Source organism: Pyrus communis, chromosome 5 (assembly GCF_963583255.1).
Source record: "Pyrus communis chromosome 5, drPyrComm1.1, whole genome shotgun sequence".
Taxonomy (NCBI): Eukaryota; Viridiplantae; Streptophyta; class Magnoliopsida; order Rosales; family Rosaceae; genus Pyrus; species Pyrus communis.
Genome location: NC_084807.1, coordinates 8,556,416 through 8,570,147, shown reverse-complemented (window position 1 = coordinate 8,570,147; position 13,732 = coordinate 8,556,416). Strand labels below are relative to the sequence as shown.

At 37.9% G+C, this 13,732-nt stretch overlaps 3 protein-coding genes across 3 annotated transcripts; 1 reads left to right on the top strand and 2 right to left on the bottom strand.

Moving 5' to 3' along the window:
- Nucleotides 1–366: 366 nt before the first annotated feature.
- Nucleotides 367–7,383, bottom strand: LOC137733721 (elongation factor G-2, mitochondrial). Its single transcript, XM_068472883.1, has 20 exons — nt 6,852–7,383; nt 5,881–6,102; nt 5,157–5,278; nt 4,913–5,063; nt 4,501–4,572; nt 4,007–4,102; nt 3,831–3,919; nt 3,680–3,746; nt 3,471–3,509; nt 3,320–3,380; nt 2,874–2,983; nt 2,703–2,777; nt 2,521–2,589; nt 2,296–2,417; nt 2,013–2,138; nt 1,727–1,847; nt 1,482–1,582; nt 1,309–1,369; nt 903–956; nt 367–801 (listed from the first exon to the last, which is right to left on the bottom strand). The coding sequence occupies exons 1-20, from the start codon at nt 7,263–7,265 to the stop codon at nt 697–699; spliced, it is 2,277 nt and encodes a 758-aa protein (XP_068328984.1). The 5' UTR covers nt 7,266–7,383; the 3' UTR covers nt 367–696.
- A 1,106-nt stretch (nt 7,384–8,489) lies between these two features.
- Nucleotides 8,490–10,891, bottom strand: LOC137733185 (cell number regulator 6). The gene is made up of 5 exons (XM_068472342.1): nt 10,748–10,891; nt 10,498–10,617; nt 10,008–10,122; nt 9,351–9,616; nt 8,490–8,811 (listed from the first exon to the last, which is right to left on the bottom strand). Exons 2-5 carry the CDS (start codon nt 10,606–10,608, stop codon nt 8,575–8,577), a joined length of 729 nt encoding a protein of 242 aa, XP_068328443.1. The 5' UTR covers nt 10,609–10,617; nt 10,748–10,891; the 3' UTR covers nt 8,490–8,574.
- Nucleotides 10,892–11,777: 886 nt separating this feature from the next.
- On the top strand, nt 11,778–13,597 carry LOC137734794 (uncharacterized). The gene is made up of 4 exons (XM_068474076.1): nt 11,778–12,108; nt 12,652–12,802; nt 12,951–13,044; nt 13,176–13,597. The coding sequence occupies exons 1-4, from the start codon at nt 11,828–11,830 to the stop codon at nt 13,469–13,471; spliced, it is 822 nt and encodes a 273-aa protein (XP_068330177.1). The 5' UTR covers nt 11,778–11,827; the 3' UTR covers nt 13,472–13,597.
- Nucleotides 13,598–13,732: the final 135 nt, after the last annotated feature.

Genomic DNA, 13,732 nt, shown 5'->3' with positions numbered 1-13,732 from the left:
ACAGTGCCAACTACCATCATGTTATTCTTCATATAAACATGCAGTAACTCGCATCAACTATGGTACCATAAGTTGTCTCAATAGTAAGAGATGAAAACCAGTATCAATCAACTTATTGATTAAATTAAAAGCCGAATCCATCTCTACACATAATCTTGAAATAATCTTGTCTAACTGCAAATTTCAGTCCAGAATATAGCCCCCAAATTTTAGCGTCCACCACCTGACCTTGGCCCTTTATTTTACCAATAACTAGACAAATTTTAGGGAAATTTGCCTTGTTTCAATGGATAAATAGAGTTGAAGCACATTACAAAATGCATTGAAAATGGAGAAAAAGAAGAAAGGAAATGGATATTCCATACATCTATGAAGGGCAAACTTTTAATATTTAATGGTAAATAGTAAAATTATTCAACCAAAAATAATGAAAAGGTGTAAACCATATGATACACAGTTGATGCAGAATATCAGCCTATAAGCAATTTAGGGTTGTTCTGGTCTTTCAAAATTATGGATCATGGAAATTACCTGACTATTTCTTCCTAAAAAATTTAACAAAATTGAAGGTCGAAAAACAGCGTTGTATAAAAAACAGCGGCCTCCGGCAGGAGTAACGTATCGGTCGAAACACTTGCTGTTTAGCAGCAGTGGTGCTCATGTAGTTGTTTATCAATTCCATCTGCACGTCGTATGCTATTCAGCAGCAGTGGTGCCCTTGTAGTTCTTGACTAGTTGAGCCTGCACATCATTAGAAACCGGCGAGTGCTCTTTGTACTCCATTGTGAATTCGCCTTTTCCCTGCACACACAAATATTTTTTAATCTTGCGTGATATTTTTTTCGAGTGGGAATTTGGGAAAATGAAAATTTTTGGACTAGAAAGAGAATGTTCTTCATTACCTGAGTCATTGACCGAAGAGAAGTCGAATACCCAAACATGTTGTTCAGAGGTACCTAAAGAGCCAATTACGCGATATTGTTTAATGACACGCACATAAAAACAGCCATTAATTTAAGGTAATGCAAACAATGCTAGAATCAAATTTAACGAGGTAATTTACAACATTTATAATGTTTATTTACGTAAGCAATTCTTTGAAACAGACGAATGCCAAATTAAAATTTAAATGCTAATGATAATAGCAAGAAATATCACATCTGCCAAATGTCTTGACAAAAATCAGCCATAAAATTGTTAAGATGCTTGGGGACACAAACTCCAACCGCAACGTTTTCTTTTCCTCAAATTTTCTTAGTGGCATTAAAATCAAGCTGTGCAAACTACACAACCGAAAGCAATACTTACTTGGGCAGTAATAACAGAGTCATCTCCTTCCTGGTCATTTCCAATAATGATACCTTTTCTCCTATCGAATGACAGTGACAATATCTTCAGTTAATAAGTTCGTGATTAACCCATACATTTCGATTATCCAAGAAAAAATAGCGTATTTCATGAAGGTAGTTGAAAACACTCACTTGTTAAGATCACCGGCAACAGTACCCTGAAACTCTATAGGTACTTTCAATTCCACCAGCATAACAGGCTCTAATATCACTGGTCTTGCCGCCGTATAGCACTGTTTAAATATTTCAGATATGAACATAAATAATAACCGGAGTGGAGAAAGTTTTGTTGCCAGTAAAATATCATAAAGGCAAAGAGAGTATGGGCTAAATCAATTATTCAAAGAATCACTCCAATGAAAGGATATGGCAAGGACCTTTCTAAATGCATATATTGCAGCTAATTTAAAGGCAAGTTCACTGGAGTCCACGGCATGGGAAGCGCCATCGGTTAATACAATACGAACATGCTCAACTGGATGTCCAATTAATGAACCCCTGCACAAGGGATAGCATTATGAGCAAACCAATAGCAAGGGACACACATTTAGACAAAGGCATTGTACCAATCTAGTAAATTTTACAGGGTAAACATTCCTGAAGAGCCATCGGAGTATCTTTCTTTGTATAATCAACTCTTAAGAACAGGCAGGGGGGACTCACGAATTGGCTGCTTCTTTGAAACCCTTCTCAATAGCTGGAATAAAATTTGATGGTATAGCTTGTCCCACAATAATGTTTTCAAATTCAAACTTGGTCTGTGAGTCAGCAGGGAGTGGTTCAATATACCTGCAACATACCAATAGAAGAAGTAAAATTACAAACAGGTGAGAAAACACCAAATCAGATTTACAATTTACAAACCTGAGTACAAAAATTCATGTAAGTGTCGCATAACTACGATCAGATCCAATTATCACGCATATAAAGGCATCATTGGACTTACCCACATACCCGCCCATATTGACCTTGTCCTCCAGATTGCTTCTTATGTAAATAATCAAACTCAGCCCGCTGAGTAACAGTCTCTCTGAAGTTAACACGAGGTTTTCCAACAGTGGCATCAACCTGTTTAACAGGTATGAGAATAAGAATACAAAGTAAACTTTTAAGCTGCCTAACATCAATATATCTGACAATACATATTGCAAAATGAGAACAGGCCAGGCACCTTATATTCTCTCCGAATGCGTTCAACGTAAATGTCCAAATGCAGCTCTCCCATCCCAGAGATGATTGTCTACTCGAGGAACAGTAATGGTTAGGCACAACAATTGTTTCTTGAAGTGGAGAAAATATACTTTGTAGACCAGATTGTAAAATAGGATCATATTAAACATTCAAATATCAGACCTGTCCGCTCTCAGGATCCAAGCCAACACGAAATGTTGGATCCTCTTTCTGAAAACGATTCAAAGCCTTTGAGAACTAGCAAAATAGAAAGAAATAGACTGACGTAAGTACCACTGAATAATAATACACAAACAACTCATCAACACACAATATCGAAAGAAATCTGCTCACTTGTCCTCCAGAATCTTTTGAAACTGGTTGAACAGCTAACGACATCACTGGCTCGGGGACACTCATAGAAGTCATTGTATATTTAACCAACCCATCAGTAAAGGTATCTCCTGAAGATACAAGAAAACATGTCTCAGAAGAGATTAATGTTAATTAAAAATAAATAAATAAAGACAAATAGAATGTTAATATCCAGGTCATAAGGCTTCGCCCAAATTAGTTGTCATGCACACAATTAGAGAGTTATGACTTAACTTTGACTCAGAAAATTTAGTTTTTTTATGACTATTTAACTTCCATTTTGATTAAATTAAATAAGACTACTCCTTGCTCTTAATCTCATACGAGGAAAACGCAGCTAGTGTAAATCGAGTAAATGTATATCTTTCCTTTATCTATTTTAAAAGAGAAAAACTGTGATTCCTGCCCTTGAAAAGAAGTCAAACCTGATGCACAGTCCACGCCAAAAACAGCAACGATTTGCCCAGCATGTGCCTCTTGAATATCCTACAGATGAAATTCACCACAAAAAATGATGACATCAGTGAAATGACTATTTAAAGTCTAAATTGCAATAACTTTAAACATAAAACTAACCTCCATCTCATTGGAATGCATCCGAACCAAGCGAGGAACCTGTTTCGTGAAAATCAAAATCAGCAAAACATAACTGATATAAAAAATCAATTCCAGAAGACAGATGAAAAAAAATGGTAGCACAATACAAATATTGCAAATTAAGATCCACAAAGGCTTAATTTGAAATGAGAACTATGAGGACGCAACAGAATATTCCTTGAACTCACCTTAATCCTTTTACCGGTATTAATGTTAAAAATAAAATCACCCTTCCGAATGACACCTTCATAGATTCTACATCAACAAAATAATTGTTAGATACATAAATACAAAAATAAGAAAAGCTATGCTACCGTTACAGCACATCTAGGGGGATACCTTAGATATGTTAACTGACCAAAACGCCCTTCCTCCAATTTGAAAGCCAATGCTACAAGAGGCCCATCCGGAGTTCCACCCAATGTAACCTACATCATTGCGGAAGTTCTTTTATTACCCAGGCAGGTTTGGAGAATGAAAAAAGATATCAGAATTAATTTCCATCAACTTAATACCTTCTCTTCATCATTAGTCTGGTCAAGAGCATAGTTACTGACTTCAGTCGGACAGGGCAAATAATTAAGAACAGCATTCAAAAGTGGCTGTACACCCTGTAATCCATAAATGGCAGAAGATGAAGAAATTATTCAGAGGCACAAGCAAGTAGCATATACAGAATCATTTGCAACTGGTGAAAAAGGATAAATACTATTTATAAGAGGAGCAAAAAGTCCCTAAACAGTAAATACAGAAAGAATAGATATCTATACCCACTGGGCAATCACCAAATTATCTGTTCAGAAACAACATATTATTTAATCTAGGAGCCACTACTGTATAAAATATAATGCAGTGTAATCTTCAGCAATCAAAATTATTTGAAGACGTTAACCCAAAGGCAGTTTGAAGTTGAGTTATGGGGAATGGCAAGATAATGTAACCACTTATGCACATATCAATCAAAAGGAATAGATATTTAAAATAAAAATTAAAGATCAAAAGACAGTACCTTGTTTTTAAATGCACTACCCATGAACACAGGGATAAACTTCCTTGCTACAGTAGCCCTCCGCACAGCTTCCTACTCAAAAGAGAAAAGAAGTTTTCAAATAGATGCACAACGAATTTCCATTGAACAAAAAGATATAGATGCACCACGAATTTCCATCAAACAAGGAATTTCCATTGAACAAAAAGAAGTTTTCAAATAGATACACAGAAAGATATAGATGCACAATGAATTTCCATTGAACAAAAACAAACAGTAGAAATATCACCACTTAGAATTTCATTGAAAAATATACCAAACCATCACCACAGTAAAAAATAAAAAATCACCGAAACCAACATAAATCGAGACAAAATACTCCATAACACATTTCATTTTTCACAATTTTTCTTTTGAATTTTATCCAAAGTACCTCAAGATCAGTAGGTGATATGGGCTCATCATCAAGGAATGCTTCAGCTAGTTTGTCATCAACTTCAGATACAACTTCAATTAGCTCACGCCTCTTTTCTGTGACGAACTCCTCCATATCAGCAGGAACTTCTTCAGTAACAATGTTTTCACTAAAAAATGCAACAAGACAATAGGAAAAAAATTAGAAACGGCAATACACATTCAAAAGGCACAATGAAAACACAATAGCATTAAAAACAGACCCATTGGGACCATGAAAATAGTAAGCTTTCATCTGCACAAGGTCAATAAGACCCTTAAAATCTTCTTCCAACCCAATTGGAACTTGCATGGCAGCACTGTGATGGCGGAGCTTAGCCCGTGCCTGCAGGAGAATCAATTTCATTACCACAACAGTTTTAAGGTCCAAAAATAAAAATAATTTATGTATCATGTACAACTATCCTATCAAATTTCATAACTCAATCATCAAGGGAATCTAGCTTGTTATGGATTCATAGCTGAAACTTGTGGCATTTAGCTTGCTACTTGAAATGTTTAAAACAAAAAGAAAACCCACGCCTCTGTATCAGGTTGTTGCACAAATTTACAACCATGCATTCGGCAACCTACTGAAAATGAAGCTGATGCCAATCAATCCAACTAAAGACTATTCATAATTCCTACCTAATTTAATCACCTAAATCTTACAAACAACAATTATATCAACTGAAGACTTTTACATCCCTAGAAATAGAGATATCAAAACACGTAACCATCAAAATCAATTCCTTCTGCCGGGTGTACAACATAACTGAAAAGCTCAGGGCATAATAAGATGGCCAGTATCCTGAGACATTAATTACTGGTTTATGTTCAATATGACAAAGGAAACAGTACTGAATGCTCTATGTTCGCTTGCTGAAAAACGATTAATAAACCCCAAATTTTGTGATATTTCCATGATTAGTTGATTTCAAAATGTACCTGGTTCAGAACTTTCCAGGGATCTGCTCCCATTCGGTCAAGTTTGTTTATAAATGCAATTCTTGGAACCTCATATCTTTTCATTTGCCGATCAACAGTAATTGACTGACTTTGCACTCCACCAACACTACAAAGGACAAGAATGGCACCATCAAGGACACGCAGAGCTCTCTCAACCTCGATGGTGAAATCAACGTGACCTGGGGTGTCAATTATGTTAATCTGCAATACCAAAATACAGGTTCTATAAGATACATAAGAACATGCAAATGATGAAAAAAAATAAAAAGAGAGAGATTATTTCATTCTAGAATGAAAAGTAAGACTCCTAACCTCACTTAACTTTTGGACAATAAATAGTTTTACTGAAGAGAAGGCAAGAAACGAAATCATGATCTCAATCTTACTTGATAATTTCCAACAATTTATTTCCTTTTCTAGCAGCATACAGTACTTAATACCGGTTGTTCCAACTAATGCCAAACAAATGTAACATTTTATTTTTCTCTTTACTCCTTTTGTTATTCCCAGGTCTTAACCGAAATCTAAAACCCAGGTCCAAATTCCACAGCCTGTCTTCCATGAAATCAAACTCACTCAAGCCTCTTACGCATTCAAAGTATAGTAGACAGAAGCAACAAACAGAATTGCAATTCAATCTTCTTGTATAGTAAAATTTTCACTGATTCAGAACATATATTTATCTTTCTTTCGACTCATAATTTTAGGACTTCTTAATTAAATGAAATCAACAGGTAAAAGAACTTGGTAATTGCGACCCACACTGATTCTGGCAGCATACAAGTAATAAGCAGCATATCAAAGCGATCACCACTCCATTTTCAACAAATTCAAAAAACTGAACAACCCAACTTATTAAAAACCATTGCCAATCATTAAAATAAGTCCCATTTCATTCAAATTCCATTACTTTTCAGGGCAACGAAAAGGAAAAACCCAATTGCAATCACCTGATAGCCATTCCAAGTACAGTAAGTGGCAGCAGACTGAATGGTGATCCCCTTCTCCCTCTCCAAATCCATGGAATCCATTTTCGCACCCACGCCGTCTCTGCCTCGAACCTCGTGAATCTCGTGGATCTTCCCGGTGTAAAACAGAACTCTCTCGGTGAGGGTGGTCTTGCCGGAGTCGATGTGGGCCGAGATTCCGATGTTCCGAAGCTTGTCCATGGAGTCCTTCCACCATGGCTCCTTGTCCTCCTTGGCGCGCGCGAGGTTGCCGGAGGAGAATTGGCGGAGGTGGAAGGCGCCGATGAGGAGGGAAGACGCTGCCGATGGGGACGGGGAAGGAGGAGACGTCGCCGTTCTAGATCTGTAGAGGGTGTAAAGGAGGCGTGGCGTGGAGGGTGGAGGGAAGCGCGTCATGGTTGTGGGGGTCTCTCGTTTTAGGGTTTATGGGGGGTTTGAGGTAAAACCCTGAACCCTTTAGCGGTCCTCTCTGTCACTGCGTGTGTTGCTGCTCCGGGTTTTGGGGGCGAAAATGCTAAAGAGGGGCTCGGGGAAGAAGGTGGCAAAAGTAGAAAAGTTATGTCGGGTCGGGTCGGAATATTCGGACTTGGGATCCAGTGGTGGCATTGATTGGGAACAAATTTTATGCCTGTAATCCACCGGCAAGTCCTGAGTTCGAATTTTGGCACCGATGATTCACACGGTGGTAATTAGATAGAGGTTGAAATGCCTCTGTGAGTCTTCCCAGTCGAATCCCGAAAAGGTAGATTGTTTCGACAAAACCACTAGCTGATCCTTTTTTTAAAAGAATAAAGAACGCACAATGATTAAGAGCCTTTACTCACGTACTAGAAGTCTTTGGTTTGATTTCCTTCCTCCACTCTATCACTTGTGTAAAAAAAACAATAGTGATGAACTCCAACAAAGAGAAACTACAATAAGACATAACGAGACCTAGAGATTCCAGCACCAACAACCATCAGAAGATGTCAACAAGAGACGCTTGGTCAAAATAAACTAGATTAAGAAAACACGATGAATTCAGACACGAGACATCAGCCGCAAAGTTGTGTTGAACTCCCAACAAAGAGATCTACAATAAAACATAACGATATCTAAAAATTTCAGCACCAACAGCCATCAGAAGATGCCAACAAGAGGCACTTGGTAAAAATAAACTAGATGAGAAAACATGATAAACTCAAACAAGGATCATCTGCAAAGTTGTGATGAACTCCCAACAAAGAGAAATTACAATAAAATATAATGAGACCTAGAAATTTCAACACCAATAGCTATAAGAAGATGACAATAAGAGGTGCTTGGTCAAAATAAACTAGACTGAGAAAACCATCAGCCGCAAAGTTTATCTCACGATAATCATGGTGAGTTTTACAAATCTTTCCTAGTGTAAAAACTCGAGTCAAACTTGCACCAATTAGCCAAGAGGTTGATAATACAAGAAAAAATCCTTGAATTTTCTAGCTTACTTTTTGAATTAAATTTTGATAATATTGCAAAGATGTGACAAAATATAAGGCAAAATCATGGGTGCAATGAAATTGATATTCAAATTGACGCCAATAACAATTCTCGTTGGCAAGATGTTTTTTTTTTTTTTTTTCTCAAAAACCTGCAGATTTCGCATCCTAACAACGCAACCCGGGTCATCAAAATTCTGCACCGGTTAATCTTCTATGGACTCGATTTATAACGAAAGGGAATGCTACACAGGCTGCAGAGACAGCTCCATATTGGTGTTTGGATGACCAGGAGACTCTGAAGACGAAACTTCAGCGTCCTTCTTCTCGCCGGAGTCCATCTCTTGAACCGGTGGAGGGGAAACAACGGTCATTGTTGTGGTTGTGTTATCAGATAAGTGGTTCCTCATCTCCCTGTGCTCTTGACATAGAGCACACCAGTGCATGCAGCAGTGCACCATGCATGGATCACACGGTGAATCCTGCAGATAGGTAAAAAATTACTTAAGGAAAAAGCTCTGAAGGCTCGAAATCCTTCTTTTTCTCATGGTATGTAGGGAAACTCGTCGATAATTGAAAGTTTTGCTTTATCTGAAACATCAAGCAAATATATGAAAGTACATGATGTCAAAGTAAACACCGATCAAGAAACGATAATCTGCTATGTAAAATCAGCGAGCAAGATTCATGGCAGACGATATAGATGATTGATTGAGAATATTGAAAAGGCAATTTAAGTCCAGCTTGAACCGGAGGCACAAACACACACACACATGCCTCCCAATGCACGTCTGCATATTAATTCCGGCTATCATTTGGAGAGTCCCAAATCAACATTTCATCCTAAGACATCAATTCTCCATCATGAGCTGTACATTAAATGTCAGAAAACATAAATTTCGCCTAATAAAAGTAGAAGATAAAGGAAATATATCTGATTTGTCATCCTATTCGTTCATGTTTTCCGATTTATTTTGCATGTAATTTGAAGAAAAAAAAATATATAGGAACTGAAATTCACCTTGAGATGATATTTCTTTTGCAACGACTGCCTAAACAGACCTGTGTAGATTGCACACATCCACCAGGCAAATAGCAATGTCTCGCAGATGAGAACTGAGGTCTTAGGATCAACACCGTGAAAAAACGCTGTTGCTGCTGCAACTGCAATTCCTCCTTCAACGCACATGGCATGGCAAACACAAGCATTGTTCCAAGGAATTTCTTCTCGTATGGTTTCAACATTACGCCCAAACAACACGCATGGACAGAAAAGTCCAGTCCAGCCTTCAGCACAAACACAAAAAGTAACGAATTATTAACTAATGACCATGGAAGTGTGAGTAATAGGAGATAATCCATGAAGGTAGTGACTTCTATCTCGTCCCACTCGACCACATATTCTGAAATCTAAGAAATTTTTCTTTTTTCATCCAAAATCTAAACAAATTATCATCTCAGCAAGAACAATAAAACACTCCTCCTCATTTGCTATGCAAAGCCTTATGACCTGATGAGGTGAGAAAAGGTTGCATCTTGCAAGCAAAAACAATCTTCCATAACGGACAATGCAAACTTCTACTTTCTAAAACATCGGGTCACATTTAACATTGTTCATCTTGTGTGATTAAGGTAATCACTGAAAGTGAAAAAGTGATCAGAGCAAATGAACTCTTACAACTCTCAGGATCTTGAGCACAACCAAATATCCCGGTTGTCCAATCTTCATCAGCTGGGGGTTGGTATCTTTCCGGTAGGGGTTGCCCACATTCCAAGCACTTCTCGACACCTAACTGTCAAAAAACAACAAGAAACACAGTATCCCAACATTAGATTGAGGTCTCACAGTGAATATATATATATGTGTGTGTGTGTGTGTGTGTGTGTGTATATGAGTACAATTTATAATTAACCCCCGAACAAAAAGTTCATCCGCTAATTGAGGTTGCTGAATTTAACAAAACGTGCACCGATTTTAAACTACTCTAACAACGAAAAGAGGGGTGATTCAAGCTGCAAAACTTATAATCTAGAGACAGAGGAAACGTCTGCATGAGTGTTGATTATAACCAAACCGATGAGCTATGAGAACGCATGCTCACGAAATCTCTAAGAATTCGAAAACCAACATCCAATCTGCACCCAAAAAATAAAATCAGAATAAGGACCTGAGGAATTTGAATGGGCTGGTTGAGCTCTCCAGGGGTGATATCCTCGGATGGCGCTTCTTGTTCCCTCGTTAGCTTCACGTACCTCGATTGCGGATTCCCTTCTGCCATCTCCTTCTTCTACATTCATATCAATCTATATAAACACACGCATATATACAAATATACATATACATACATATATATAAATACACACACACACACACATTATTTGATCAAATAAGATGGAAATTAGAGAGGGAAAATGTACCTTGAGATTGAAGAAACGGAAAAATTACTCCAAAACGTGGAGGATTTTTTTGAGGAATTGTGTCCAAATCTGTTTCTGAACGCAAGGCGTCGTCTTCGGCTCTTCATTCACTCTCGAACGCCATGGGCCATATGGGGTTCTCCAAATTCTAATACCACCCATTGTGAATGTTCGTAACACTCCACGTGTCCTTTGTTCCCCAAGGGAAACTGAAATTACTCCAAAATTTTATTTCACCCTTTTAACCCTGCACCGCACACACTGTTACAACTCAGTATTCATCTTTATATCACACGAGGGAATGATAAGCGCACACCTGTTTTAACCTCACAAATATTCTTATTTAATTATGTCTTGTTACTGTTTGATTTATTGAATTTAACGGCCACATAAAAAAAGGTATGGTAGTTAAGAAGTTAAAACTGGTGTGTGAAAATCATCTTTCTATGTACATGAAGCAAAATCCATCGACCACAACACTATTGCCAACCCATTTGGAATTGCTTCTCCATAAGCTTTTGTGCTCATAAGCATTTTTGCTAGATGTATTTTTACTATAAACATGCTGAAATTTTTATTGAATCAATTATCAAAGTGTTTCCTAATGAAGCATATTTTATGGAAGAGCGTCTACTACCCATAAATGCTTATAAGTTTTTTGATCAAACGTACTTAAAAAACGTTTTGATCGTTAGAAAACACTTTTAGCCTTTTCAGAAGCACTTCCAAATAAGATGCAACTGTGAGTGATGCTCTCCTGCACATCAAAACACAAGAAGCAAACATTCAAATTTAACCAAATCTCTTTTCTTTTTTTTCTTTTTTTTATAAAAAAAATCTTAAACCGCTCACTCGTGAAAAATAATGTGCTGGGGAGAATTCCGCCATTTCACATTTACAACAAAATCAGAGATGTTATTGTCCCCGGCCCAAAAGCTATGAGCATGGGCTTGTAGATGAGTTATATCGTATTACAAGAGAAAGCTGGTGATTCGTTGACGTGTACATATGAAAACCAACACTGACAAGAACCTAGATTAGTGAAGAAATTAAGAAAAAGGAAGCCATAGCCAATTAGCCATGGGAGGAGGAACCATGCCTATCATCCACGTCAGACATTCTTCTTCTTCTTCTTCTTCCTCCTCCTCAAACAATCTTCCAGTTCCATCTAGTAGCAGCGTTCAAGTGGGACCCATCACACCCTCGTGCACTGGTTCATACTGCTTCTGTGACTCTGGGAGTGAGACCTGCAGAAAACAAGAACAAGACAAGAGAGCAAGTCGGACGTCGTTGCTCAGCTCCGTTTTCGGTCCAGTTCCGTCCCGATTCGAAGTCGAAAATGCCATCCTTGCTCTTCTCAGGTGATGAGTACCATTAATTTTGCAGAAATACTATGTTTTCTAGGCTGTCAAACACGATTTTACTAGACCTATATTAAGTAAGAAAGTGGTATTCATGAAACAATTTTAAATTCATGGGCTTTGAATCCCACGTCGGGAAATCAAGGTACCTTGCATGTGCTTATAAATAATTGGAACTTCAACTTGCTTCGTAAATGTTAAATTTGAAAATAACAAGACTAATTAGCTTGATTTACTTGTTGGTTTAGCTAGTTTTCTAATGATATAATTTGTCTAACCATATTTTAACTTTATGTTTTGGTAAACCGATGAAGCTTTTAGGGAAATTTCTTGCTAATGAAAAAGAAGGGAGAGAAAATTGGGTTCAGGAACCGTCTTATTAATTATATCAATACGAACTAATACTATGGTCTCGTTTGGTGTTAAGGATTTGGGTTGGAACCAATAACTCGCTAAATTCAACGAATGTTGAATGAAGAAATGGATGTCAAAACCGCGGCGTAAGCGATTGAATATTTCTGATCATGTTTTCTTGTTGAGCAGTTTTCTGCAGAGAATAACGAGTTCGTCTCAGTCAGAGTTGCAGTGGCTTCAGCCGATATTAGATTCTTGTGTTACAAGAAAATTGCTATCTTATGGACACGGAAAAGTTTACGATGCTTTCCAATCGTTGCAAACTGATCCTTCTGTTAAGGTGCTGCCTTGTTTTTGCCACTAAATGCTTATCCCAAAAGTGCTTCGACTCTGCTTTTTTACGTTTTTTTTTTTTTTTTTTTTTTTTTTGAACTTTTGGGTTATTTTTCTTCCTTCAACGCTGCTTGAAAAATCGAACTTGAGTGTAGAGGATGGTGGTTTCCCTGTCGTCTGATAGAGCCCTATGGGATGCGGTTACCAACAATGAGTTCGTTAAGAAGCTCCGAGAGCCTCCCTCCTCCGGTATGCATTTCCGGCAACCTTAAACTCAATTTACCTGGTGTTTTGCATCTTAATCATGTTTTAGAAGAATTAAGTTGAAATTTAGCTTAACTTTCTAATTTAGTTTTACTAATTTATATACATTTCTACAGATTTATCTGTGTGTGGGAATGAAGGGCTGCTGCCTCAGAGTTCAAACCAAGAGCCAGAATTCGCTAAACGCGTTATGAGGTGGATTATGGACATCACAAAAGCAAAAGTTATGGAGCTCATTGAGCAGTTTCAGTCACTTGTGACTGATATATTTCTGCCGCCGCCGGAGACTCTGCAGGAAAAGAACCCGACGGCCAACGACAAGGATCAGTTTGAAGAAAAAGTTAGATCCTCATTGCTTCTCACCGTTGTTATCCTCTTGATTGTGGTCGTCGCACGGTTCCGCGGAGCTTGATCGCCGGATCTGCTCCGGAAACATGTTTGTACAAATCACATCGATCATAACTCGCTCTCATTCGTGCACATGCATTACTTCAAACACTGTTTTGTGAGAATAAAGTCGCAAACTATCTTTTGACAATTATGTAACACTCCATAACTGAGGGAGAAAATAAACCGATCGCCATCATGTGTTAAGGTTTGTGACCGGTAACACCGAGGGGCGGTGCTTCTGCCACGTACAATTTTTCGGCGCCACGGTGGATTCATAGAGCAG

What these genes read in the sequence shown, in the direction of transcription:
- LOC137733721 (XM_068472883.1), bottom strand. Translation starts at nt 7,265, where the DNA reads ATGACGCGCTTCCCTCCACCCTCCACGCCACGCCTCCTTTACACCCTC. An exon ending in TGGCGTGGACTGTGCATCAG is followed by an intron (nt 2,984 to 3,319) that starts GTTTGACTTCTT and finishes TTGTATCTTCAG; the next exon opens with GAGATACCTTTACTGATGGG. An exon ending in CAATATATGCATTTAGAAAG is followed by an intron (nt 1,583 to 1,726) that starts GTCCTTGCCATA and finishes ATATTTAAACAG; the next exon opens with TGCTATACGGCGGCAAGACC.
- LOC137733185 (XM_068472342.1), bottom strand. Translation starts at nt 10,608, where the DNA reads ATGGCAGAAGGGAATCCGCAATCGAGGTACGTGAAGCTAACGAGGGAA. An exon ending in TGCTCAAGATCCTGAGAGTT is followed by an intron (nt 9,617 to 10,007) that starts GTAAGAGTTCAT and finishes TTTGTGCTGAAG; the next exon opens with GCTGGACTGGACTTTTCTGT. An exon ending in AAAAGAAATATCATCTCAAG is followed by an intron (nt 8,812 to 9,350) that starts GTGAATTTCAGT and finishes ACCTATCTGCAG; the next exon opens with GATTCACCGTGTGATCCATG.
- LOC137734794 (XM_068474076.1), top strand. Translation starts at nt 11,828, where the DNA reads ATGGGAGGAGGAACCATGCCTATCATCCACGTCAGACATTCTTCTTCT. An exon ending in AAACTGATCCTTCTGTTAAG is followed by an intron (nt 12,803 to 12,950) that starts GTGCTGCCTTGT and finishes ACTTGAGTGTAG; the next exon opens with AGGATGGTGGTTTCCCTGTC. An exon ending in CCGAGAGCCTCCCTCCTCCG is followed by an intron (nt 13,045 to 13,175) that starts GTATGCATTTCC and finishes ACATTTCTACAG; the next exon opens with ATTTATCTGTGTGTGGGAAT.